This window comes from Erythrolamprus reginae, chromosome 9 (assembly GCF_031021105.1).
Source record: "Erythrolamprus reginae isolate rEryReg1 chromosome 9, rEryReg1.hap1, whole genome shotgun sequence".
Taxonomy (NCBI): domain Eukaryota; kingdom Metazoa; phylum Chordata; class Lepidosauria; order Squamata; family Dipsadidae; genus Erythrolamprus; species Erythrolamprus reginae.
This window is the reverse complement of record NC_091958.1, coordinates 1,888,404-1,916,129: the sequence shown is the minus strand read 5'-3', so window position 1 is coordinate 1,916,129 and position 27,726 is coordinate 1,888,404. Positions and strand designations below refer to the sequence as shown.

The following is a 27,726-nucleotide window of genomic DNA, read 5'->3' as shown; positions in this document are numbered from 1 at the left end:
CATCCTAAGATAAAATACAGGAAATAGTATAAGGGCAGACTAGATGGACCTGTCAATCTTCTTTGCTGTCAATCTTCTATGTTTCTATGTGTGACTTTGTGGGTGTTGCAATGATCATCAATGTGAAAACCAGGCATAAGTCACTTTTTTTCAGTGGCATTGTAACTTCACACTAAGTGTATGGTTGTAAGTCGAGAATTATCCTGTATCTTAGAGACAATCGCTGAGAATCTGTCTCCGTTTATGACGTTTGTTAGTTGGAGGAAAGATCAAAAGCAATGTGAGAAAATATTATTTTAATGAAAGATGCTTGGAACAAACTTCCAGCAGACGTGATTGGTAAATCCACAGTAACTAAAATGAAACATGCCTGGGATAAACATAGATCCATCCTAAGATAAAATACAGGAAATAGTATAAGGGCAGACTAGATGGACCGTAAGGTCTTTTTCTGTCGTCAATCTTCTATGTTTCATATATTCCAGGCTCAATTCCAGTCTATTATTATTATTATTATTATTATTATTATTATTATTATTATTATTATTATTATTATTATACATCACACAGTCCTAGGTGCTTGGGAAGCGCCCGACTGGTGATGAAATACAAAATCCACCATAGTGATCTTGTTTGCTGTGTTGTCTTGTTGATAATAATAACAACAATAACAACATGAAGAACAGAGTTGGAAGGGACCTTAGAGGTCTTCTAGTCCAACCTCCTGCTTAGACAGGAAACCCTGCATTTCTTCAGACAGATGGTTATCCAACATCTGCTTAAAAACGTCGTGTTGGAGCATTCCCAACTTCTGGAGGCAAGGTGTTCCATGGACTAATTGTTCTGGCTGTCAAGAAATTTCCCCTTAGTTCTAAGTTGCTTCTCTCCTTGTTTAATTTCCACCTATTGCTTCTTGTTCTACCCTCAGGTGCTTTGGGGAGAATAGCTTGACTCCCTCTTCTTTGTGGCAGCCCCTGAAATATTGGAAGACTACTATCGTGTCCCCTCTGGTCTTAAACCAAGGACTTATCTTGCTCCATTCCAATCAAAGAGGTTTGACAAGTTTCCAAATTGCCCGACGCTGTGCCAAGAACATTTAAACTTGGCCAAGTTTGCTAACATACCGTTGCAGCAACCACACAACTGTGGCTGCCCTTCCAAATTTATGGCCCAAATGCTCTTTTCTCCGGGCACCCCCACCCTTTCCTCCTCCTCTGCAGAAGATAAGAGCTTTGCAAAGCGCTTAATTCCGTATGGCTGCCTGTGGAAGGACCTCTGGCTTCCAAGAGCTTTTCTTTGACCTCCGCGCGGAGAGGTTTCAGCATTCCCGTTCTTTCCGAAAGGACAAGCAAGGAGGTTGCCAAGGGGGGTCTAACTAGCATCCCTGCCACTGGTGGAAATGTTGGCCTGGTAACTGAATTACCCAATGGTTACACAACACACAATTGCAGCCTGACACTTTGCTGTTGTTATTTTTCCCCTCCCTTTTTGTCGGGGGAAAGAGGCGCCTGGCGCAGGCTTGGATAAAAACGGGGGTAGCACTGCGTGAGGTGCCCAAGGGCAGAGTTAAAAGGCGGAACAAGGCACCGCACCAAAAGAAGCAGGGCGGGCTCCTAGCTTGCCATTGTGTCGGTGTGTTACCCTGCTTTCTGCTCTCCTGAAAATGCTGCTTGGGAAAAGCATCTCACAGGGAAAAGCTTAAGGAAGGCAGGATGTGCGAGCATCATTTGGCACATTAAAGGTCCAGCTGCTTTTGTGAAGTGACATCACCAGGGTCTCTGGTTGAGGATGGCGCAAACAGCCAGTGCGCCAGGCCATTCGCGTTGCACATGCTTCTTTCGACTTTCCGATTTTGGGGATTCGGTAAAAGCCAACCCTAGGGAGTCAAGAGATCTGGCGGTTGCGTAACTTATTTTTAAAATAGCACAACCTCGCTTTCAGTCACGGCTGCGTGCTGTGCGCTGCTCGGGGCCTTCTGGTTTACATCAGACCTTGCTAATCCAGGACATGATTTCCTTTCGCTGTCGCCTATTGGAGCACATTCTGAAATTAGAGATGTTATCTACCAGCAGCAAGCATTAAAAGGCAGGCCAGCTTTGCTTTGAAAGGAATTCGGTTCTCCTCGTATGTGTACGTTCTGTGCATTTAATCCCCGCGGACACAGGACAAGTCAACTAAGCTGCAATTCTTTCCCATCGCTTTCAGCTTTGAAAACTACCTACCATGTTTTTTTGTAGTACAAGATGCACCTTAGCTTTTGGGGAGATAAATAGGGAAAACAATCTGTTTACCAGGCATTCATCTGGCTAGCACATTATTTTATCCCCTGGTTAGGTTAGGGCTTTAAAAAAAACTTTATTCAAACAGAGTAACCATGAAAGAGGTTGCAAGCCAGTAAGAGCTGGGAATATCATTAGCACCTGGAAAGAAACATTTGGAGAACATAGAGCAATGGGGGAAAAAACCTGCAAAGATTTAGGGCTTGGAAAACATTCTTAGCAGAGAGTAACAATGAAAGAGCTTGCAAGCCGGTAAGAGCTGGGAACATTGTTAGCACCTGGTTAGTGCTGGAAAGAAACTTATTCAGAGCAAGTTAGAGCAATGAAAAAACCCTGCAAAGATTTAGGACTTGGAAAACATTCTTTGCAGAGAGTAACAGTGGAAGAGCTTGCAAGCTGGTAAGAGCTGGAAACATCATTAGCACCTGGCTAGGGCTGGAAAGAAACTTATCCAGAGCAAGTTAGAGCAATGGGGGGAAAAACTGCAAAGTCTTAGGGCTTGGAAAACATTCTTTGCAGACAGCAACAATGAAAGAGCCTGCAAGGTAAGAGCTGGGAAGATCGTTAGTTAGGATTGAAAAAACACCTATATAAACTGCACCCAAATCATCGGCCTCTTTTAGGGAGGAAAAAGGCACATCTTATACTCCCAAAAATATGGTAACTATGTCCGTTAATAAGAATGGGTTTATTTTATTTAGTTTGGGTATCCCCAAACCATTTTTTTCAATGGCTGCTGTAACTTTGAACTACATAGGAGAGTGAACACAAGAACAAGGGGGCACAATCTGAAGTTAGTTGGGGGGGAAATCAAAAGCAACATGAGAAAATATTATTTTACTGAAAGAGTAGTAGATCCTTGGAACAAACTTCCAGCAGACGTGGTAGATAAATCCACAGTAACTGAATTTAAACCTGCCTGGGATAAACATATATCCATCCTGAGATAAAATACAGGAAATAGTATAAGGGCAGACTAGATGGACCATGAGGTCTTTTTCTGCCGTCAGACTTCTATGTTTCTATGTTTCTACATGAAGTGTCCCTTCGTCACTAAATGAACTGTTATAAGTTGAGGAGGACCCCCATTAAACCTGCTTGTGTGAACAGAATTGAGAGGGCAGGAATATCCACAAGAAGCCGAATTGATCTCAGCCCTCCATGAGATGACTTAGAAACGGTTTCATTCTGGGAAGATGTTGAATTCTTGAAAAAAGTGACCCGCATTTCCTTGTTGGGTAAAGGCAGGGACTGTATTGCTTCACGCTTCAACCCTCGGCAATGCACCAACGCTCGCTCCCCTGTGCAAAATCACACATTTTGTCCTCTGCTTTTCCTCAGCAGTTGTGACTCAGCCCAAGGTGCCAAAGCCCAACCGACCCGGGTCCAAATCTCAAGCTGAAAACACGCGTTTTGCTTGCATTCCTTTCATCTCCGGAAGCCCAAAAAGTAAACCAAGAATCCAGCTTGTTGAATTGCCCCACTGTGTGTTTTACAGCTTCCGTCTTCTACAAATAGGTGGAGGTTAATCAAAAGTTCCTTCTCCAGGAGGAAGGAGCAAGAGGAGAAAAGCAATAGTCTCTCGTTGTGCATAAGTGCATAAGTGCACCAGCGTGCCTTCCGTCGTCCCCTGTCCTTACTGTTTCTTTATTTCTACCTGTTGCATACATTTGAATATTAAGACATTTACGTGTACCTTGTATATTAATATTATATGACGAAATAAATAAATAAATAAATAATAATAATAATTATTATTATTATTATTATTATTATTATTATTATTATTATTATTATTAATTGGATTTGTATGCCGCCCCTCTCCGCAGACTCGGGGCGGCTAACAACATCAGTAAAACAGTACAACAAAATCCAATACTAAAAAACCAGTTAAAACCCATTGTATAAAGATCAATCATACCTACAAACATACCATACATAAAATTGTGAAGGCCTAGGGGGAAAGTGTATCTTAGTTCCCCCATGCCTGGCGGCAGAGGTGGGTTTTAAGCAGCTTACGAAAGGCAAGGAGGGTGGGGGCAATTCTAATCTCCGGGGGGAGTTGGTTCCAAAGGGTCGGGGCCGCCACAGAGAAGGCTCTTCCTCTGGGTCCCGCCAAGTGACATTGTTTAGTTGACGGGACCCGAAGAAGGCCGACTCTGTGGGACCTAACTGGTCGCTGGGATTCGTGCGGCAGAAGGCGGTCCCTGAGATATTCTGGCCCGGTGCCATGAAGGGCTTATTCCTCTGTTGATGCAGCTTAGGATTGAGTTGGCTTTTTTGGCTGCTGCTGCACATTGCTGACTCATGTTTAGTTGATTGTCCACCAAGACTCCAAGATCTCTTTCGCAGTCACTACTGCTGAGTGGGGTATCTCCCAGGCTGTATGTATGTCTAGGGTTCTTTTTGCCGAGGTGGAGGACTCTGCATTTGTCGGTGTTGAACCTCATTTTGTTGGTATTGGCCCACTGTGATAGTCTGTCTAGGTCTTCTTGTACTCTGAGCCTGTCCCCCCAAAAAATCACACACAGTTTTGCCCTTAAACCATGTCGGTCAAATAGGGCTGCTGCCTTTCTGAAGAGGAGCACAATCTCTTTGCAAGATCTCAACCCCAAATTCAAGTGTGCGATGGTTGCGGATTTGACACAGGCAGCACCTGAGTAACACGTGTGAAGTTCACAGCTGCATTGAGATTGTGAAAGATTTTACAAGTTGGAAGTCACAAGATCTGGGTTAGAGGTTAGATTCTGTCAACCAGAAAATAATGGTCTGAATTTTCTTCCTCTTAAATAGGAGAGGGCTGTGGGAGTTTGACCTGAGCTTGTCCTATTCTTTTTTCTTTCTCAAGATAGGGCTGAAAATGAGACAAAGCTGCAAAGATTCACAAACAGGGGGAAACTGGTGTACCAAAAAGCACAGCTGGATTATATACCAATGAACTGTTACAGATGTTAAAAGCAGGTCTGCAAAAGATGGTATAAATGGTATAATTGGATGGAAAATAAAATAAAAACAATGTGATATAATGTGAAAGAATGTATGAAAAATGTAAATAAGTAAATATAACAATATAAGTAAATATATTGCAAATACAAACAACAGTAGTAGATTACAGAAGGAATACAATATAAGAGATCGGTATTGATCTGTGTAAAATTACTGTGATGTTTTTAAAGATGAGAAAAGCATTTTTTAAAAATAAAAGCATATCTGCAGAGAGAAGGAAGAACAGCTTAGAGGAAAGACTCCAGATGTGCCAACTGGTCCTGCGGAGTAGAACCTCTTTGAAAGGAGGCCCAGAAAGAAATTTCGCTGTTTGTCACCTCCTCCAGCTGTTCAAGAGAGTCCCAAATCCATTCCAGCCTGGCTACAGGATCTTGCCAACAAAAACTCCTTCCGAGCTTTAAAAGTTTGCTTGCTGGTGTACAAACCTTCCACTTGCTTAGTTGATTATTGTTTATATAGTTTTCATACACTATCATTTTTATTATTATTATTGTACGCCGTCCAAAGTGTGCAAGGAGTTGGGCAGCTTTAAATTAAATTAAATCTCCTAGTGGCTCCCTTTCTAAGTCTGCTGAGCTTTTCAAGGCTGCCTAAGGACTGCCACTTAGCTTGAGGCTCTGAAGAATGAATGTATTGAAAAACCTCTCCCACAGAGTAACTCTGCCTTCACCTGAAATTCTTCCCACAAATTCTCCTTGGATGAGAAATGAAACCTTTTCAAGGGGGAAAGAAAGAAAGAAAGGAAGGAAGGAAGGAAGGAGACAGAAAGAAAAAGAGAGAAAGAGAGAAAGAAGGAAGGAAAGGAAGAAAGAAAGAAAGAAGGAAGGAAGGAAAGGCGAGAAAAAGAAAAAGAGAGAGAGAAAGAGAGAAAGAAGGAAGGAAAGAAAGGGAGAAAGAAAGAAGGAAGGAAGGAAAGCAAGGAGAGAGAAAGAAAAAGAGAGAAAGAGAGAAAGAAGGAAGGAAAGAAAGGAAGGAAGAAAGAAAGAAGGAAGGAAGGAAAGAGAGAGAAAGAAAAAGAGAGAGAGAAAGAGAGAAAGAAGGAAAGAAAGGAAGAAAGAAAGAAAGAAAGAAAAAGTCCAGCTGCCTTTTCAAAAAAGCATATTTAGGACAACCAAGATCTGGATGATTGGGAAGCTCTGCAGACATTTACCAGAGATCAAACCATGTTTTACTGCACTATTTTGCACCAATCCAGACAAGCCTGCTAAAACATCAAGGGGGAAATTAAGAAGATTCAACCCAGCTGAGCCAAGCCAGTCCACCAGATCCTAGATCTGGGGAGAACCCAAGCTCCGAATCAAGGCTGCCCAGCCAATACCATTCGCTCTGAATTTTCTACAAATTGCAAATTCTACCAACTGCAAATTCTACCAATTGCAAAAGTCGCCAGCAACACCCCCTCCCCAGGAAATCCTCCCTCCCTCCCTAATTCCCCTCTAGAACTCACCTGGAGATGGGCTGTTTGTCCAAGCCCAGCCAAACCAAACCAAACCAAACCAAACCAGGCTTTTGCTGCAAAGCGCTGGCGACAACTTTTCCTTGCCTTGAGCAGGAAGCTGCAGCTCTGATGCCTTTTTTAAGACAGCAGGGAAAAAAAGAAAGTGGGTGTGTTGGGGGGCGGGGGGGAACCCAGGACAGCCCTGACCGGATCTGGGCCGGGAGTCGCGGCGTTAAAGAGGAAAGCCCGCGAGGAGGGAGGAGGAAAACGCCAGCCAAGCCGAACGGTCCGGCAGGAAAAGGCGCTTTGCAGCAGCCAGAAGGAAAGGTGACCTCGGGGCAGCCGTCATGCCGGGGCACCAGAGCCTCCCCGGCTGCGCGGTATCCACCACGAGCATGCTTGAACCGCGCAAGGCACGTCAACCGCCTCCCGAAGCCGGAACGCAGGACCAGCTTTAGCGCTCAGCATATGCCCAAGAGGTGCAGAAGGGCTGAAATGAGGAGGGGGCTTCGCACCGGACCCTCCCCGTCCGACCCGCTCCCCATTTGGGCCGGAGGCATCCTCTTCCTCGCCCCCGAGCGCTCTACACGTGCCCAGGTGCTCCAGAAGGGCTGGAGAGAGGAGGGGGCTCCGCAGGGACCCGCTTCCTCGCCCTCGCGCGCTCTGCACGTGCCCAGGAGCTGGAGAAGGGTTGGCAAGGCAGCCAGAGAGGAAGGGACTCAGCACCGGACCCTCCCCGTCCGACCCGCTCCCCATTTGGACCGGAGGTACCCACTTCCTCGCCCCCGAGCGCTCTGCACGTGCCCAGGAGCGCCCTGCCCGCCGGGCACCGGCCCTACGCCGCCTTTACCTGGGCCGCCGCCTCCTCCAGCTGCTGCCAGCCGAGCCAACAGGGCGCAGAGGCGGAGCCGCGGGTGGAGGGTGTGTGTGTGTGTGTGTGTGTAAGCTCCGCAGCTGCCACGTGGGGCGGCCGGAGGAGGAGGAGGAAGAGGAGGAGGCGGCGGGGGAAGCCCGGCCGAGGCGGACGCGCAGCTGCGGCCAACATCTGGACCGCGCGCGGGGGTGGGGAAGCCTTGCTGGGAAGGAGCCCCGCAGCCTGCCGGGGGCAGGACCGGTGCGGAGCATCCCTTGGCTCGCTCCGGCCCTCGGAATGCGGCTGCTGGGGGGAAGGGGGAAGGGGCGGGGGTGGAAGGCGGGCGGGAACGCGCGTGGCGTGGGGATGCCCTTCCAAAGCTGTGCGCCACGCGCGTCGCCGATGGAAAGATGTCCCGGGGAAAGATTGGCGGGAGGTCGGAGCTTCAAATGGGACGGTGATGAAACGGTCCGGGGGAGGGAGTACTATTTATTATTTAATATTTATCATTTGTCATTATTTATTATATTATTTATTATTCATTTATCATTATTTTTTATTTATCATTTGTCATATTTATTTATTATTTATTTATTATCTTTATCTTTGCTGGTAGGCCTGGGGGGGCCACGAAATAATAATTGACAAGGCTACGCTGTATGAACGGTATGGATGTATGGGATCATGAAGGCTTTATAATTAATGTTTCTTTTTTTATATTTTTAGATTACATTCGACTTCTTTTTATTGTTCTGTATATATTTGTATTTCTATCTATATTATTATTTTAAGCCACCCTGAGTCCTTCAGGTTTGGGTGGCATAGAAGACGAATTAAGTAAGTAAGTAAATAAATAAATAACTTTCTTTATCTTTTATTTTATTATTTTATTATATTTTTTAAAATTAGATTTTATTTTATTAGATTTATAGGCCGCCCTTATCCTCAGGGACTTGTACCTAGAATGCAGCCTGGTCCTTTGATGCCGGGGAGCGGGTGGGGAGGGAGGGTTGTTGGTCTTGTACCAACACCAGGACACTTTTTTTCCTTCATTTCAATTTTTTAAATATTTATTTTGTTTATTTTGGTGGTATACAAACGTATAACAATGTTTATATACATGACACTAGTTAAAGAGAAACATTGGGACAGGGGACTGATGCACCACTTATGTTTATAATACTTATGCATGTTGGGGTTCAAGCAACAGACGGGGAGAGAAAGAAGAAGTCTGGGAGTCGAAGTTTGCCAAGGTTGAGAAACCGCAGGGGAGGCCCGAGTGGAAGTCCCAGGACACAAGTTGAAAATGCCCAGCCTGGTTTTTATTGTCTTTGTTATTGTGGTCTGAAACTGGAAAAGCAAGTTGGAAAACCTGAGCTCTGGCCTCCCGGGGAAGCAGTTGGGAGGGAGGAAAAGCACTGGGGGGCCGGGAGGGGAGGAGGTCCTGAATGGAGGCCAGGCCAGACATGGGGAGGGAGGGAGGGAGGGAAGGAAGGAAGGAAGGAAGGAAGGAAGGAAGGAAGGAAGGAAGGAAGGAAGGAAGGAAGGAAGGAAGGAAGGAAGGAAGGAAGGAAGGAAGGAAGGAAGGAAGGAAAAGGTAGAGGAGGAAGGAATAGCAATAGCATTTAGACATATACCACTTCACGGTTCTTTCCAGCCCTCTCTAAGCGGATTACAGAATCAGCCTCTTGCCCCCAACAATCTGGGTCCTCATTTGACCCACCTCGGAAGGATGGAAGGCTGAGTCAACCTGGAGTCGGTGGTGAGATTTGAACCGCTGAACTACAGCTATCAGTCAGCTGAAGGAGCCGGCCACTGTGCCACACAGCTCTTCTAAGAACCTTAATACGAATATTCTCAGTATTCTTCTCTGTGCTAGTAACACCGCCTGTAAAATAACGCCAAGCAAAGACAATTCTATTTATGGTTCCCCTTTTAAGAAAAGCTTCCTGGAGCAGCCGGGTTTAATATTTTCTGAAGTCTCAAGATCATGAAAGCAATGCCGTCCTAGGGCAAAATGAGGCCTTTTAAAGTCAGCACAGAAGCCTCAAAGCGCCAGTGTCTTCTTAGCTTGCTCCAGAAGAGGGCAGGGAACAGCCGGGATGTGTTCGTGGCTAGTTCCATATTCTGACAAGCCTCCTTTGAGACAAGTCCCGTGGTCTGCGAGAGGCGAGGGCAGGGATGGCAAACCTGTCAGCCTGGAGAGCTTCAAGGCAGGATGAGACAGGTTCATGGATGCCAAGTGTATCGGTGGTTATTGAAACGGATGTCCAAGTGCCGCCTCTATGTTGGTTGAGGAGGCAGGGTTCCTTTGGGTCCCATTTGTTGGGGGTCAAGGGAAAAGGAGGGTCTTGCCTTCTCCTTCTGCTCAAGATCCCCATGGACAATTGGGGGGCCACTGTGGGACACAGAATGCCGGACTCACTGGGCTTTGGCCTGATTCAGCCGGGCTCTTCTTAGGTTCTTTTTTCCCTCTGGTTCCTCTGAGAGTGGGCATGCATGAGTGCCCACACCCATAATTCAATGCCTGGGAAGGGCAGAAACAGTTTCCTCCACCCCCGAAAGACCTTCTGGAGGCTGGAAACAGCCTGTTTTCCAACTTCTGGTGGGCCCAGTAGGCTTGTGTTTCGCCCTCTCCAAGCTCCAAAGTCTTCCCTGGAGCTGGGGGAAGATAAAATGCCCTCCCCAATCCTCCTGGAGGCTCCCTGGAACCCAAAAACGCCCTCCCAGAGCCTCTGTGTGAGCCAAAAATCAGCTGGCCGGCACACACATGCATGTTGGAGCTGAGCTAGGGCAACGGCTCGCGTGCCAGCAGATATGACTCCGCGTGGCACCTGTGCCATAGGTTCACCATCACTGGGCTGGGGGGGGTGTGTGTACCGTATATGTGTGTGTTTGTATTTGCACCAAATCGGGCCTTGAGGTTGAAGGTGGAGAGGAAATAAAAACACAAGCGGGCAAGCTGCCCTCCCAATATAATAAAGCTATATTACAAACTATACATCACATATTGGGAAAGGAACGTTAGCGCACGAAGGAGGAGGAGGAGGAGAAGAAGGAGGAGAGGTGGAGGATACAATTCAATAAAAAGGCCGGATGAAGAAAGACACGCAGCCTCCTCACACTGAGGTCGGGCGCCCAGACCCCGCAACCGTGGACAAAAGGAGAAATCCATCCTTCCTTCCTAGCTTCCTTCCTTCCTTCCTCCCTCCTTCCTTCCTTCCTAGCTTCCTTCCTCCTTCCTTCCTTCCTAGCTTCCTTCCTTCCTTCCTTCCTAGCTTCCTTCCTTCTTTCCTTCCTTCCTTCCTAGCTTCCTTCCTTCTTTCCTTCCTTCCTAGCTTCCTTCCTTCCTAGCTTCCTTCCTTCCTTCCCTCCTTCCTTCCTTCCTTCCTTCCTTCCTAGCTTCCTTCCTTCCTTCCTTTCCTTCCTTCTGCTTCCCGGATGGCCTCCATCATGAGGTCAGTAACTGAATGTTCTTCAGCATCTCGTCGAAAGCTTCCCGCGACGGGGCCTCGGCGTTCTGGAAGGAGTCCTTGATCCGACTGTAGAGGCTGAACGACTGCAGCTCTAACCAGATGAAGCCGAAACGGTCGTCGTCGAACAAGACGAACACGCCGGGGGTTCGCTCGGGGCTGGTGAAACCGTGGCCCGCGATGAGGCCGGTCCCGTAGAAACTGCCAGCAGCAGAAGAGAGAGAAATGGATAAAGGACGCTAAATTAAAAGGGATTATCATTGTTAACAATTGTAGTAATTGGATATATACCGTAAGGCAGTGTTTCCCAACCTTGGCAACTTGAAGACATTTGGACTTCAACTCCCAGAATTCCCCAGCCAGCCAACGCTGGCTGGGGAATTCTGGGAGTTGAAGTCCAGATGTCTTCAAGTTGCCAAGGTTGGGAAACACTGCCATAAGGAATGGTAGTTATAAAAAGAATAAAAATAAATAATAATAAATTTTGAATAATATATCCAAAATTGAGCCCAAATTGTTGGCAGTGTAAAAAGAAAATACAGTGGCACCTTCTTCCACATGTGGTGGTTATGCTCTGAGACAAAAAAATTCCAGATGAAAATCCACAAATGGTTACAAGAGATGACACAAACAAAGATAGAATTCTCTCTGGAATTGTTCTTATTGGGAATATTTAAAAAAGAATACAGTAAAGCAAAAAAATAATAATACACTGCTCAAAAAAAATAAATGGAACACTTAAACAACACAATATAATTCCAAGTAAATCAAGCTTCTGTGAAATCAAACTGTCCACTGAGGAAGCAACAATGATTGACAATCAATTTTGTGCCTATACTTGGGTCTTTTCCCGTGTAACGTTGATAGAATCAACCTTACACGGTGTTCTGATCTCCGGCTAAAGCCACTGTTAATTGGAATAAAGGCTTGCTAAATGCATAGACATCATCTTTATTTTTCTTTCCTCTGTTCCACACTGCATCATCTCAACACGCAGCGCTCTCTTGGGTAGGCAAGGAAACATCAAAATCATCAAAGCATTCCACAAGTCATTCTAAGATTTATGGCTAGTCAGAGTTAGCCCAAGGTAATAAAAACTGCAATTAAAAGCACACAAGGCAAAGCTTACTTTCAGAGCCGCTTGAAGACACCTCTATATTTCTAAATAGCATATTGACAACTCAACCCTTCTCTTCCGCTGGCAGACGGAGGTGATGAATTAATTACTTAATTAATTAACCCATTCTTCTCCTTAATATTTCTTCCCTGACACTTGCTCTCTTCGCCTCTGCAAGCGTCTGAAATAAGGATTTACCCATCTAGCATCTGTTTCTCCTTCACTTGAATCTGAACCCATAGAAATGTCCTGTGGTTGGTCTTCTCCTTCTTCTGCTTGTAAATCAGGCCCTGCCACTAATTCATAAGCACTTTCTGAACCAAAATCTGCAAAATCCCCAAACTGAACAGGAGTATACACAACACATAGGAAAAGACCCGAATATGCCAAGACCTACATATCTATACCCATAAAAATCAACCCTTATCATTACCATGCTCTGCAGGTGCGGGGATAATCCTCGTTTCGGGAGGCGATCCCGCCAGGCAGGACGAAGGGGCAGGGGGCAGGGGGGGAGCCAGAGGTGCCTGGTCCATCTTCCGCTGCCTCCGATCCATCCCCGCCCTCTTGCTGCTGGCTTCCGGCTTCCGGCCCCATCTCCACCGCCAAGGCGCCTTCCTCCTCTTCCTCCTCCTCCTTCTGCTGCTCCCTCCGGACCTGTTCACGCACCTCCAGCACGATGCGGGAGAGCTCGCTGAAGTTGCTCAGGTTTTCAATGTCGGGCAGCTGGATGGGGTGGGCCAGGTCAATCTCCACAGTCTGCTGGCCGGCTGGGATGTTGGGGTCACCCTGGAAGGGGAGGGAGACAAGGGCTGGTTCAAGCTTTGCAATTGCAGGAAAGGACTGACACTGAAACTGAACTCTTTCTACTAGGTATTCTTAAAAAAAAAAATCATATCTCCAAAACATTAAGTATTTATTTTTTTATTTTTTAAAAAAATATTTTTTATTAAATATAAACCTTAAAAAGTACATTTAAAACATTAAACCACAAACTTCAAACAATTCTGTGCAAACGTAATATACAAACAAACAAAGGACAAAAACCTTCTAACCCTTTCTTTTACAGTAAACTGCGTTGTGGTTATATTTCCATATCAATTCTGGTAAGATAAACTATTTCTTCTATAGGATGCCAATGCAAAGATTTCTTCTTCTACAGTTTTCGGTTTTCAGTCTATGCCACCATTTCATTATATACAATAACTCTAATTTTACTATATCTTCACTTAAACTCTCTTTATCCTATCACATTTATTCTTTTCTATATCTATATCTATATATACTGTGGATTTGGCAACCACGTCTTCTGGAAGTTTGTTCCAAGTAGTAGATGCTTGGAACAAGCTTCCAGCAGAGGTGGTGGGTCAATCCACAGTCACTGAATTGAAACATGCCTGGGATAAACATAGATCCATTGTAATATAAAATACAGGAAATAGTATAAGGGCAGACTAGATGGACCAGGAGGTCTTTTTCTGCCATCGATCTTCTAAATCTATAACTATATACACTTTACATTCCCTCTATTCCTCCTTAAGTATTTAATATACTGCTCAAAAAAATAAAGTGAATACTCAAATAACACATCCTAGATCTGAATGAATGAAATGCTCTCATTGAATCCTTTGTTCTGTACAAAGTTGAATGTGCTGACAAAAAAATGAAATTGAAATTGAATCAGTGTTGCTTCCTAAGGGGACAGCTGGACTTCACAGAAGTTTGATTTAGTTGGAGTTCTATTGCTGTTGTGCCCATTCTACTTTGTAAAGAACAAAGTATTCAATCAGAATATTCTATTTATTCGGATCTAGGATGTGATATTTGAGTATTCCCCTTTTTTTTTTAGCAGTATATTACTACATCATTTGGTTCAGAAAACTTTTTCCCTTGTTTTGCACCTCTGAAAATCTAGGTGCGTCTTATACTCAAAAGCCACGGTCGTCTTGGCAGTGTTTCTGGAATGCAGGATGGAAGAACTACTAAACATTAATTAATCTATCTATCTATCTATCTATCTATCTATCTATCTATCTATCTATCTATCTATTTATTTATTTATTTATTAAATTTGTATGCCACCCCTCTCTGTAGACTCGGGGTGGCTCAAAACAGTAATAGAAAACAATATACAGTATAATACAAATCTAATAATTAAAACTAAAAACCCATAATTTAAAAAACATGCACACGACATACCATACATAAACAGTATAGGCCTGGGGAAGTTAACTCAGTTCCCCCATGCCTGATGGCAGAGGTGGGTTTTAAGGAGTTTACGAAAGGCAGGGGGGAGCTGGTTCCAGAGGGTCGGGGCCGCCACAGAGAAGGCTCTTTCCCTGGGACCCGCCAGACGACATTGTTTAGTCGACAGGACCCGGAGAAGGTCCACTCTGTGGGACCTAGTCGGTTGCTGGGATTCGTGCGGCAGAAGGCGGTCCCGGAGGTATTCTGGTCCGATGCCATGAAGGGCTTTATAGGTGATAACCAACACTTTGAATTGTGACCGGAAATTGATCGGCAACCAATGCAGACTGCGGAGTGTTGGTGTGACATGGGCATATTTAGGAAAGCCCATGACTGCTCTCGCAGCTGCATTCTGCACGATCTGAAGTTTCCGAACACTTTTCAAAGGTAGCCCCATGTAGAGAGCATTACATAATTTTAAAATAAACCACACGGGGCGAGCGAGTGCCTGTGGCTCTGTGAGGCCGGATCCTCTGTGCTGACCGTGATTTTGGTTCCCTTGGCCTTTTTCCCGTGGAAGCTGAGCATGACGATCTCGAGGCCATGGCTGCCGTAGGTCCCTTTGAAAAGGCCCGGCTGGATCAGATATTCCGGACTGCACGGGGGGAGGTAAATGCGCCGGTAGGTTAAGCAGTTGCTGGAACAGAAAAAAGCAGATTATGATGACCGGTCGGAAAAATTCACCTTTAAATTACCGATTCATGTACCGTAGTTTTCAGAGTATAAGATGCACCTTTTTCCCTCCTAAAAGAGGGTGGAAATGTTGGTGTGTCTTATAGACAGAATACAGCCGTTTTTGGCCTCACGAAACCCCTCTCCCCATGTCCCATTTTTGCAAAAAAATAGTCCAGGTGTCCCCAAAAATGGAGTGTGCAGAGAGTTTGGGAGGCCTACAGAGTGCTCATGGGGGCTACAATAGAATAGAATAGATTAGAATAGAATAGAATAGAGAAAGAATAGAATAGAATAGAGAAAGAATAGAAATAGAATAGAATAGAATAGAATAGAGAAAGAAGAGAAGAGAAGGGAAGGGAAACAATAGAACAGGGAAATAATTGAATAGAATAGAATAGAGAAAGAATAGAACAGGGAAATAATAGAATAGAATAGAGAAAGAATAGAATAGAATAAATACAATAGAATAGAATAAAACAGGGAAAGAAAAGGATAGGATAGAATAGAATAGAAATTTAATAACAACCTTATTTTAAATGTGCAAATGGCTTTGTAATTTTGTATATTGTTTATTCCTTCTTTTTGTTTTTCTATGCTTTATGTTCTAAAAAATTCAATAAAAATATATAAGAATAGAATGGACTGGAAGGGAAGGGAAAGGAAGGGAATGGAATAGGATAGGATAGGATAGGATAGGATAGAACAGAACAGAACAGAACAGAACAGCAGAGTCGGAAGGGACCTTGGAGGTCTTCTAGTCCAACCCCCTGCTGGCTAAGCAGGAAACACTACACCACTTCAGACAAATGATTATCCAACATCTTCTTAAAAACTTCCAGTGCTAGAGCACTCACAACCTTTTACCCATTTCAGAAGGACAGAAGGCTGAGTCCAACCTTGAGCTGCTCAGAATCAAACTCCAGGCTGTGAGCTTAGCGCGTTTAGCCCTGCAGTATCTCATTCTAACCACTGGGGCCGCCGGAGCTCTTTGAAGGAAGCCACCAGACTGCCTGCTTTCCACCTACTCGTATTGACTCGTGTAGATGAACTTCATCAAGATGAGCTCCTGCATGTGTTCGTGGAAAATGTCCTCCAGAGTCCGACCCCATTCTTCTCGTAGCCACGTCCGGAACTCCTGCAGAAACAGCGCAGAGGAGAAGGTGAGACCCACAGGTTGGATAGAAGCCCCTCTTGATCCTGTTCCCACCTCCCACTACATCCACCACACGGGATGGAGTCATTCAGGAAACCAGACAGAGGTCAAGTGAATAAAAGCCACCATTATCTGAAGGATACCAAACCAGGAAGGCCTTTATTATAGAGGGGGGTCCTTTATTCCAGGGGGGGCTTTATTCCGCGGGGGTGTTGCCGAGGCCCAGCTCACCTCTTGTCTCCCTCCTGACATACGGTGGTGATCTGTCTGGTTGCACTTGGTCGAAAACTCGTCCTTCTTCACAATCTGTCCGTTTTGGGGGGGAAAGGAGGTTGCAAGTCAATAGCCTGAAGCCCAGTCTGGAAATGAAGCCCCTGCATGGACTAAGCATCTACTGATGGTGAACCTATGGAAAAGGTGCTACAGGTGGCACGTGGAGCCATATCTGCTGGCACATGAGCCGTTGCCCTAGCTCAGCTCCAACATTCATGTGTGTGCCGGCCAGCTGATTTTTGGCTCGCACGGAGGGTCTGGGAGGGCGTTTTTGGCTTCCAGAGAGCCTCCAGGGGGATGGGGGAGAGCATTTCTCATCTCCCCCAGCTCCACAGAAGGCAAAACACGAGCCTACTAGGCCCACCAGAAATTGGGAAGCAGGCTATTTCCAGCCTCCAGAGGGGCTCCGGGGGCCGGGGGAAGCTGTTTTCGCCCTCCACAGGCATTGAATTATGGGTGTGGGCACTCGAGCATGCACAATAGTCTTCAGAGATGGGAGGCATACAAATCTACTTAATAATCATCATCATCATCATCATTGATTGTTTCATCTGCAGACTCTGTAAAGAAACAGATGAAACAATCGATCACATACTCAGCTGCTGCAAAAAGATTGCACAGACTGACTACAAGCATAGACATGATGCTGTGGCACAGATGATCCACTGGAACTTGTGCCGGAACTACCATTTACCAGTGGCAAAGAACTGGTGGGATCATAAGCCCGAAAAAGTGGTCGAAAATGAGCAAGCAAAACTACTGTGGGACTTCCGACGTCAGACTGACCGAATTCTGAAGCATAACACACCAGACATTGTGATCGTGGAGAAAAAGAAAGTATGGATCATCGACATCGCAATCCCAGGAGACAGCAGAATTGAGGAGAAGCAGCTAGAGAAATTAGTTAAATATGAAGATCTAAAAATTGAGCTGCAACGACTCTGGCATAAGCCCGTGAAAGTGGTCCCAGTGGTACTTGGCACGTTGGGCGCAGTGGCAAAGGATCTCAGCGGACATTTGAAAACCATCGGAATTGACAAAATCTCCATCTGTCAATTGCAAAAGGCCACTTTACTGGGATCGGCAAACATAATTTGCCGCTACATCACGCAGCCCTAGGTGCTTGGGAAGCGCCCAACTGGTGATGAAATACGAAATCCAGCATAGTGATCTCGTTTGCTGTGATGTATTGACATAATAATAATAATAATAATAATAATAATAATAATAATAATAATAATAATATAATATAATAGTGCATGCACATGCTCTAGGAAAAAAAGTTTCGCCATCACTGCTCTAGGGCCTCAGAACAGAGCTTTTCCTTCCTTCCGTGGGAGAGGGAGAAGTGGGAAGAAGAGGGTCTCACCTGGATATGCCCACTGTGAGGTCCCTTGTGACCGTACATGCACTCAACTGTGGCGCTCCACCGCTCCATGAGGTGGACCCTGAACAGGGGCTTAAATCGCATGGGCCCGTCCACGTGAGGGTCGTGGGGGGTCAAGTACATCCACCCAATGATGAAGAGCCCGTCAACCTGCCGAAAAGGGCAAAAGAGGTGGAGTGGCGTGTGAGAAAGACCTTGAGAACTGGTCCTCGAGAAGAGATGCTGCCTGCAGACCAATTAGGCCAAAGAAGTAATAGACTGCAGCAGCATCGCAGGCAGAGGAAGGGGCTCGGACAGAAGGGACCCCCCCCTTAATTTTTCAAGACTAGAAAGAAAAGGGTGAGAGATTTGTACTTTCAAACTCTCTCTCTCTCTCTAATTTTGCACATAACAACCACATCAAGGATAATATTTGCACAATATTGAAAAAATGAAAATGTCCCGACAGAGCGAGATATACAGTGTTCCCTCGATTTCCGCAGGGGATGCGTTCCAAGACCGCCCGCGAAAGTCGAATTTCCGCAAAGTAGAGATGCAGAAGTAAATACACCATTTTTGGTTGTGAACAGTATCCCAAGCCTTCCCTTAACACTTTAAACCCCTAAATTACTATTTCCCATTCCCTTAACAACCATTTAGATTATTACTCACCATATTTATTTATTAAAGTTTATTTTAAAAAATATGTATTAAAGGCGGACGAAAGTTTGGCGATGACATATGACGTCATCGGCGGGAAAAACCGTGGTATAGGGGGGGGGGGACGCAAAGTATTTTTTAATTAATCTTTTTGAAAAACCCACAAAAATCAAGGGAGCATTGTAATAGAAAAAAATAACAGCATGTGCAGAGATGGAGAAATTAACATCAGGATTACAAAAATAAGGAAGATTCGGAATACAGTGGTACCTCGAGATACGAGTTTAATTCGTTCCGGACCTGGGCTCTTAAGTCGAGCAGCTCTTATCTCGAACGACTTTTCCCCATAGGAATTAATGTAAATAATTTTAATTGGTTCCAGCCCTCAAAAAACTCACAAAGTTAGTCTAAATTATGCAGAAAGACATGTTTTTAATGAAGAAATGTACATGTACATATAAATGAATAATGAAGTTTCTTTCACTTAACTTGTAAACTTTCTTAAACTTTTAAATTTACATATGTTCAACTTCTCTTCCACCCAATCCTGTAGGACAGAGGTCCCCAACCCTTTTTGCACCAGGGACCGGCTTTAAGCGATCAAGAGAGGAATGGGTGAATGAATGGATGGAGGGTGGGAAGGAAGGAAGGAAAGAGGGAAGGGACAGGAACAGAGGAAGGAAGCAAGGAAACTTATGAAAGGGGAGAGTAAGAGAGGAATGAGTGAAGGGAAGGAGGGAAGAAGGTGGGAAGGAGAAAGAAAAGAAGAAATAGAGGAATGGAAGGTAAAAGAGAGAAAGAAAAAGAGCAAGAAAGAAAGAAAGCAAGAAAGAAAGAAAGGGGGAAGGGACAGGAACAGAGGAAGGAAGCAAGGAAACTTATGAAAGGGGAGAGTAAGAGAGGAATGAGTGAAGGGAGGGAGGGAAGAAGGTGGGAAGGAGAAAGAAAAGAAGAAATAGAGGAAGGGAAGGTAAAAGAGAGAAAGAAAAAGCAAGAAAGAAAGAAAGAAAGAAAGAAAGAAAGAAAGAAAGAAAGAAAGAAAGAAAGGGGGAAGGGACAGGAACAGAGGAAGGAAGCAAGGAAACTTATGAAAGGGGAGAGTAAGAGAGGAATGAGTGAAGGGAGGGAGGGAGGGAAGAAGGTGGGAAGGAGAAAGAAAAGAAGAAATAGAGGAAGGGAAGGTAAAAGAGAGAAAGAAAAAGAGCAGGAAAGAAAGCTGCAAGCACCCCCCGAGCCCCCCACGCGCGCCGCTTCGCAGCTGTCTCCTGAAGCCGAACGCGGAAGTTAGCGTTTGGCTTCAGGAGACAGCTCCTTGGCGCTTGTATCTCGAATTTGGGCTTGTAAGTAGAACAAAAATATCTCTCCCCTCCCAGCTCTTATCTCGAGTTGCTCTTAAGTAGAGCAGCTCTTATGTCGGGGTTCCACTGTATTATGAACGTTGGGGCAAGTTCTACTGCTGGCTGGAGAAAGCGAAAAAGTAAGAAATGTATACTTAGTAATAATATTATTAACTGGAATGATTTATTGGGGACAAATGGGGGTTAAGGGAAAATAGACATAGGATTAGACATAGAAGTAAGATCAATGTATATGATTTGTTTATAATAATATGCCCAAAATAGTTACGTAATAGGTTGTGAGCACAATAAGAAATGTAAGATAGATTTCAAACAAACGTCCAAAGTTTTTCAATGTCTTTTGTTTTGTGTGATGTATATATAAGTATAAATAAAACTTTTTGTAAAAAAAAAATAGATTCTGTTAATGTATGAGGGTCACCCAGAAAACAATGCACCACATTTTTTTTCTCAGCCTACAGTAATGGTACGAATGCGAAACTTTATTTGAATTGTAGCTGCAGAAGTGTTTAAAAATGACATCTTATGTACGTTGCAAGCAGCGTGTCGTCATTGAATTTCTCACTGCGGAAAAAGAAACTGTTGGGAACATTCACAAACGTTTGTGTACAGTTGATGGAGAATCTGCAGTCGACAGAAGGACGGTTAGTCAAGGATGACGAAGATGGGATTCGCATAGTGCAGAAATGGCTTCATGACCAGAACAAGGAGTGGTACCGACAGGGCAAACATGCCCTTATGTCTCGCTGGAGGAAGGCCAGAGAACGGGACGGAGATTACGTGGAAAAAGAGGGAGTGTAGAAGAAACATCGTTCTCTCTTGGGTGTCAGTTTCATTGGGTTCAATAAATAATTCTTGAAGAAAAAAAATGTGGTGCATCACTTTCTGGGCGACCCTCGATTCTCTTCGAGAAGGGTGGCATAGAAGTCTAATAAATAAACATAAAAATAAACATAAACATAAAAATAAAATAATAAAAAAGAATTCCTTCCAGGACAAGAAAAAGGGCAATCATCTTATATCCAGAGTCCTTCAGGAGTGGGCGGCATACAAATTGAATGAATGAATGAATGAATGAATGAATGAGTGAATGAATGAATGAATGAGTGAATGGATGGATGGATGGATGGATGGATGGAAGGAAGGAATGGAAGGAAGGAATGTATGAATGAATGAATTGAATGAATGAATGAATGAATGAATGAATTGAATGAATGAATGAATGAATGAAATGAAATGAAATGAAATGAAAGAAAAGCACAGGGGCTCCGTATTCCCAAGGCTTCCGAACTTACCACCACATTGAGGAGACCCCCATAGGGTCCAATGTCTGGTTGCCAGAGACCCAAGATATGCCGGTACCGGTGAAGCACTAGAGAAAGAGAGAACGAGGAATCAGATAGGAAGGAGAAGGAATTCCTCCGTAGCAAAACTAAGCACAAACTTGGGAAGGACAGAAGTTAGCATTCTGCTTACTTTGTCCATTAAGGCAGGGGTCTTCAACCTTGGCGACTTTAAGCCTGGCGGACTTCAACTCCCAGAATTCCCCAGCCAGAAGTCCGCCAGGCTTAACGTCGCCAAGGTTGTAGATCCCTGCATTAAGGGACCCTCTCTTGCTCAGGTTTCGAGATACCTGGTTGGGGAATTCTAGGAGTTAAGAGTCCACACGTCTTAGAGGTGCCAAGGTTGGGAAAAAAACCTGTTCTTGATTAAATTAAATTCTCTCGTTATCAGTCCCCGAATAAATCCCAGGGTTTTAATGATTAACTTTTGCTAATCACACGGTTAAGCAAGCACACGCCATGCGTTCACAGCCCAGAAACCACTGGTACATACGGCAGGTGTAAACATCCCTGTATTCCATGTGTTCGTAGTCAGGAAGAATTTTCATAAAGCGCCCCGACTTCACTCGCGGGTTTATACCTGAGCAGACACAGCGGGGGGGATTGTGAAAATGCCGCTCACCCCCCCCCCCCCCCCTTCATGCCCATCTATCACAACGGTTACTTCAAATTTAGGATGCTGCTGGGGAATTTCTTTGCTCAAGCCCCCTGGAACAATTTTGGCCTGCAAAACTCAGAACCTTCAGCCTCCTTCAGGCGAGTTCGGCCACGCCAGTGGCGATGGGCAAAAGCACTTAATGATCTTAAGAAATGGCGAAGTATGGTTGTTTTTTATATTAAGGGTTTTAAATTGTTTTAACCATTGGATTTGTACTGTTTCGTTGTTGTGAGCCGCTCCGAGTCTCCGGAGAGGGGCGGCATACAAATCTGGTTGCCAGAGACCCACAAATCAAATATTAGTTTACTGAAAGAGTAGTAGATACTTGGAACAAACCTCCAGCAGACGTGGTTGATCAATCCACAGTGACTGACTTGAAACATGCCTGGGATAAACATAGATCCATCCTAAGATAAAATACAGGCAATAGTACCAGGGCAGACTAGATGGACCATGAGATCTTTTTCTCCTGTCAATCTTCTAACTTTCTATGTTTCAATGATGGCTTGTTGAATAAACCACAGTGCTCTGATTGACTTGTAAAACGTGGCCGCAAATTTCCATTTCGATCAAAGCCAACCATTATTATTATTATTATTATTATTATTAATAATAATAATAATAATAATAATAATAATAATGGTTGGCTTTGATCGAAATGGAAATTTGCGGCCACGTTTTACAAGTCAATCAGAGCACTGTGGTTTATTCAACAAGCCATCATTGAAACATAGAAAGTTAGAAGATTGACAGGAGAAAAAGATCTCATGGTCCATCTAGTCTGCCCTGGTACTATTGCCTGTATTTTATCTTAGGATGGATCTATGTTTATCCCAGGCATGTTTCAAGTCAGTCACTGTGGATTGATCAACCACGTCTGCTGGAGGTTTGTTCCAAGTATCTACTACTCTTTCAGTAAACTAATATTTTCTTACGTTGCTTCTGATCTTTCCCCCAACTAACCTCAGATTGTGCCCCCTTGTTCTTGGGTTCACTTTCCTATTAAAAACACTTCCCTCCTGAACCTTATTTAACCCTTTAACATATTTTAATCTTTCGGTCATGTCCCCCCTTTCCCTTCTGTCCTCCAGACTAGACAGATGGAGTTCATGAAGTCTTTCCTGATCAGTTTTATGCTTAAGACCTTCCATGTTAAAGGGTTAAATAAGGTTCAGGAGGAAAACATGCCTGGGATAAACATATATCCATCCTAAGATAAAATACAGGGAATAGTATAAGGCCAGACTAGATGGACCAGGAGGTCTTCTTCTGCCGTCAATCTTCCATGTTTCTATATATTTTCAATAAAATATTTTCTATATAAAAAAAAAGTCAACTGAGAAATATCTAATTCAAAGGAATGGATGAATAGGGGATGATGTTTATGGGCCTTGTTTGGTACATATTTGGCTGGAGTGAGTCAAGATGATGGGAAACGTATTTGGAGGAAAAATAGCCATCAGCCACTAAACCTGTTCAGCATAAACCATCTTTATGGCCGAAGGACCTGGGCCGAAGGCCGATAGCTTTCCATTCAGGGATGAGGAGGTGACTCACCGATATTTAAAACCCGGATTTTTCCAGGAGGAAAACCCCAAGGCGGGATCATCTGTCTTCCCTGATAAGCCAAGTGGGTGACAGTGGACAGGCAGATGTCAATCATCCCCGTTGAAGATGTAGTGCAAATTTATTTTCTGAGGCATACGATGCACCTGTCTCTGGTTGCCAAAGCATCCTTAAAGAGCCATCTCATCCTGGGCAACATTTTTTGGGGGGAACTATTACCATTTGGCAGACAGTACCGAGCAATAAAAACAAGGACAAATAAGCTGAGAAACAGCTTCTATCCCAAAGCGATAACCATACTGCTCAAAAAAATAAAGGAAACACTCAAAGAACCCATCCTAGATCTGAATGAATGAAATATTCTCATCGAATACTTTGTTCTGTACAAAATTGAATGTGCACAACAGCAGGTGAAATTGACGGTCAATCAGTGTTGCTTTCTAAGTGGACAGTTTGATTTCACAGACGTTTGATTTACTTGGAGTTATATTGTATTGTTTAAGTGTTCCCTTTATTTTTTTGAGCAATGTATATTGAATTCTACTGTAGAAACATAGAAACATAGAAGACTGACGGCAGAAAAAGACCTCATGGTCCATCTAGTCTGCCCTTATACTATTTCCTGTATTTTATCTTACAATGGATCTATGTTTATCCCAGGCATGTTTAAATTCAGTTACTGTGCATTTACCAACCACGTCTGCTGGAAGTTTGTTCCCAGGATCTACTACTTTTTCAGTGAAATAATATTTTCTCAGGTTGCTTCTGATCTTCCCCCAACTCACCTCAGATTGTGCCCCCTTGTTCTTGTCTTCACTTTCCTATTAAAAACACTTCCCTCCTGAACCTTATTTAACCCTTTAACATATTTAAATGTTTCGATCATGTCCCCCCCTTTCCCTTCTGTCCTCCAGACTCTACAGATGGAGTTCATGAAGTCTTTCCTGATACGTTTTATGCTTAAGACCTTCCACCGTTTTTGTAGCCCTTCTTTGGACCCGTTCAATTTGATCCATCTCTTTTTGTAGGTGAGGTCTCCAGAACTGAACACAGTATTCCAAATGGGGTCTCACTGTATAGACCACTGTATACTGTATAGTGCAATATTAATGCAATACCAGGGGTTTTCGATTCAATCGCATAGAATGTGAAGGATGTGTCTTTATGTTTTATTTTTTTATGTACACTGAAGGTAACATTTAATTTCACTGTTATGAGAGGCAATGGCAATAAAGTACACAAAAGTAACAACAACAACAACCCAGAGGTTTAGGACTTACGTTTCGCATACACATCCCGACAAGATACGCCTGTGATTTCCAACTTCCGCAGGTTCTCGCAGACGCCATATTCTGAAATTCAAGAGAGGGACAGGTGTCACCCAGGATTAAGATGTACTCTAATGCAATTCCATCTCCTGTCCAGAGCAAGCCCATGTTCTGGTGGAGCTTTATGGCCTCCATCTAAAGCCCATGTAAGCTGTAACCTTAGACCAGTCACACTGACACAGCCTCCAACACATAAGAACCTAAGAAGAGCCCGGCTGAATCAGGCCAAAGCCCATCGAGTCCAGCATTCTGTGTCCCACAGTGGCCCCCCAATTGTCCATGGGAATCTTGGGCAGAAAGAGAAGGCAAGACTTTCCCTTGACCCCCAACAAATGGGACCCAAAAGAACCCTGCCTGTCTCAACCAACATAGAGGCGGCACTTGGACATCCATTTCAATAACCACCATGTATACACTCGGCATCCATGAATCTGTCTAATCCTGCCTTGAAGTTATCCAGGCTGACAGCTGTCACGACCTCTTCTGGAAGGGAATTCCATCAACCAAGGACCCTCTGCGGGAAGAAATATTTCCCTTTATTTGTCCTCCCTTTCTTACCTATGAGCTTTAGGGAGGGCCCCCTCGTCCTAGTAGTGTGTGATAGAGAAAAGAATTTTTCTCCATCCACCTTTTCTATCCCATGCAGGATTTTATACACTTCGATCAAGTCACCCCTCAAACGCCATCTTTCAAGGCTGAAGAGACCAAGGCCTTGCAACCTGGTTTCATAAGGGAGGGGCTCCATTCCCTTGATCATCCTTGTTGCCCTTTTTTTACACAACTGTTGCTCTCAGAAGTTCCATCTGCACCTCCTGTTTGCTATTCTAATTTATTTTTCAAGTGGGGGCCACTTCAATCTCCATTTCCAGACTTACAAGTCAATCTCACATTTACGCACACTGCTCAAAAAAAAGGGGGGGGGGGACTCTTAAACAACACAATATAACTCCAAGTAAATCAAACTTCTGTTCAATCAAACTGTCCACTTAGGAAGCAACACTGATTGACAATCAATTTCACATGTTGGCAGCACATTCAACTTTCTACAGAACGAAGTATTCAAGGAGAATATTTCATTCACGTCCCTTGGAAGCATCTGGCTTTGAAGAAAACCTCCCACAAGGTAAAGGTTTACGCAGCCTGCCAATTTCAAAAGCTTGTCCTGGGAGTCCATGATAACAATCAGGCAACACTCTGAAAAGCTGTTATGCTAATGGATGTTACAAGGAAAAAAACACCCTCTGGTACATCTGATATAGAATGCAAGGAAGAGAAGGATGGAAAGTGGAGGAGGAGATTAAAATAGCAATAGAAATAGCACTTAGACTTATATAGGGCTTCCTAGTGCTTGACAGCCCTCTCGAAGCGGTTTACAGAGACTCAGCCTCTTGCCCCCAACAATCTGGGTCCTCATTTGAGCCACCTCGGAAGGATGGAAGGTTTGAGTCAACTTGGAACCGGTGGTGAGATTTGAACAGCTGAACTACAGCTAGCAGTTAGATGAAAAAGCTTGCAGTGCTGCACTCTAACCAGAAGGGAGAAGGGAGGGAGGAAAGGAAGGAAGGAAGGAAGGAAGGAAATGAAAGGGAAGGAAGGAGGGAGAGAAGGAAGGAAGGAAATAAAAGGGAAGGAAGGAAAGGAATGAAGGAAGGAATAGCAATAGCATTTAGACTTATCTACCGCTTCATCATGCTTTCACAGCCCTCTCTAAGCAGTTTACAGAGTCAGGCTCTCGCCCCCAACAATCTGGGTCCTCATTTGACCCACCTGGGAAGGATAGAAGGCTGAGTCCACCATGAGCTGGTGGTGAGATTTGAACCGGGTGAACTACAGCCAGCAGTCAACAGAAGCAGTTTGCAGGACTGCGCTCTAACCCTGCGCCACCATGGCTTATGAAAAAGAAAAATTCTCCACTGCAAATCACCAGAATTAATTATTTAGAGTGGTTCTAAAAGTGAATGCAGATGGAAATATATTTTATTTATTATTTACTCATCCCACTTATACGCCACCCAACTCCCAATGGACTCTGGGCGGCTTCCAACAAAGAACATTTAAGAACAATTTAACAATTTAAAGAGCATTTAAGAACAATTTAAAACACTTAATTAAATGACCTTAAGTAAGAACATAACACATCTCTCTCAAATGACTCACGGACAGATCTGGACGCTATCTCGTTCGATCAACACCCCAGGCCTGCATGAAGCGCCAGGTCTTTACAGCTTTACGGAAGGCCAGTAGGCTGGGGAGGATACGGATCTCTGGAGGCAGCTGGTTCCAGAGAGCTGGAGCCACCACAGAGAAGGCCCTTCCTCGTGGACCCACCAGTCAACATTGTTTGACTGACGGGATCCGAAGAAGGCCAACTCTGTGGGCTCTTATCGGTCGCTGAGAGCTATGCGGCAGAAGGCAGTCCCGTAAATAGTCTGGCACTAAGCCATGTAGAGCTTTATAGGTGATGACCAACACCTTGAATTGTGTCTGGAGACTGATTGGGAGCCAGTGCAGCTTGTGGAGCGTTGGTGTAATCTGGGTGTGCCTAGGTTCACCCACAATAGCTCGCGTGGCTGCGTTCTGGACTAATTAAAGTCTCTGAATGCTTTTCAGGGGTAGCCCCATGTAGAGCGTGTTGCAACTTGAAGGTGGGAGGAGGAGGAAGAGGAAGAGGAAGGGAGGAAGAAGGAGGAGGAAGAGGAGGAGATAGAAGAGGAAAAGAAGAGGAGGAGGAGGAGTCTGCATTGGTTGCCGATCAGTTTCCGGTCACAATTCAAAGTGTTGTTTATGACCTATAAAGCCCTTCATGGCACCGGACCAGAATATCTCCGGGACTGCCTTCTGCCACACGAATCCCAGCGGCCGATTAGGTCCCACAGAGTCGGTCTTCTCCGGGTCCCGTTGACAAAACAATGTCGTCTGGGGCAGACCCAGGG

The 27,726-nt window shown here is 44.5% G+C and overlaps 2 protein-coding genes across 5 annotated transcripts in view; both read right to left on the bottom strand.

Moving 5' to 3' along the window:
- KIAA0513 (KIAA0513 ortholog) overlaps positions 1 to 7,673 on the bottom strand; it is a 38,401-nt gene extending 30,728 nt beyond the window's left edge. The window contains exons 1-2 of one of the 3 annotated variants that reach the window (XM_070761845.1): positions 7,574 to 7,651; positions 6,733 to 6,856 (exon numbers count right to left, since the gene is read on the bottom strand). The gene's annotated coding sequence lies outside the window, so the exon portion shown is untranslated. Of the gene's footprint in view, positions 1 to 6,732; positions 6,887 to 7,573 lie in introns of those variants that run through there. The other 2 variants (XM_070761847.1, XM_070761844.1) reach the window with 2 other exon arrangements.
- Positions 7,674 to 10,534: 2,861 nt separating this feature from the next.
- FBXO31 (F-box protein 31) lies at positions 10,535 to 25,123 on the bottom strand. 2 transcript variants are annotated; one of them, XM_070761606.1, is made up of 9 exons: positions 24,746 to 25,123; positions 21,735 to 21,821; positions 21,194 to 21,270; positions 17,884 to 18,051; positions 16,473 to 16,547; positions 16,114 to 16,223; positions 14,897 to 15,050; positions 12,600 to 12,955; positions 10,535 to 11,250 (listed from the first exon to the last, which is right to left on the bottom strand). In XM_070761606.1, exons 2-9 carry the CDS (start codon positions 21,787 to 21,789, stop codon positions 11,028 to 11,030), a joined length of 1,218 nt encoding a protein of 405 aa, XP_070617707.1. In that variant the 5' UTR covers positions 21,790 to 21,821; positions 24,746 to 25,123; the 3' UTR covers positions 10,535 to 11,027. The 2 variants fall into 2 exon arrangements, with proteins under 2 accessions (XP_070617707.1, XP_070617708.1); XM_070761607.1 differs by lacking the exon at positions 21,735 to 21,821 and having other exon boundaries at positions 10,824 to 11,250; positions 24,746 to 24,817.
- Between the last annotated feature and the right edge of the window lie 2,603 nt (positions 25,124 to 27,726).

What these genes read in the sequence shown, in the direction of transcription:
- FBXO31 (XM_070761606.1), bottom strand. Translation starts at nt 21,789, where the DNA reads ATGAAAATTCTTCCTGACTACGAACACATGGAATACAGGGATGTTTAC. An exon ending in CAGGGATGTTTACACCTGCC is followed by an intron (nt 21,271 to 21,734) that starts GTATGTACCAGT and finishes CTCTTTCTCTAG; the next exon opens with TGCTTCACCGGTACCGGCAT. An exon ending in CTCACAGTGGGCATATCCAG is followed by an intron (nt 16,548 to 17,883) that starts GTGAGACCCTCT and finishes CAAAACGGACAG; the next exon opens with ATTGTGAAGAAGGACGAGTT.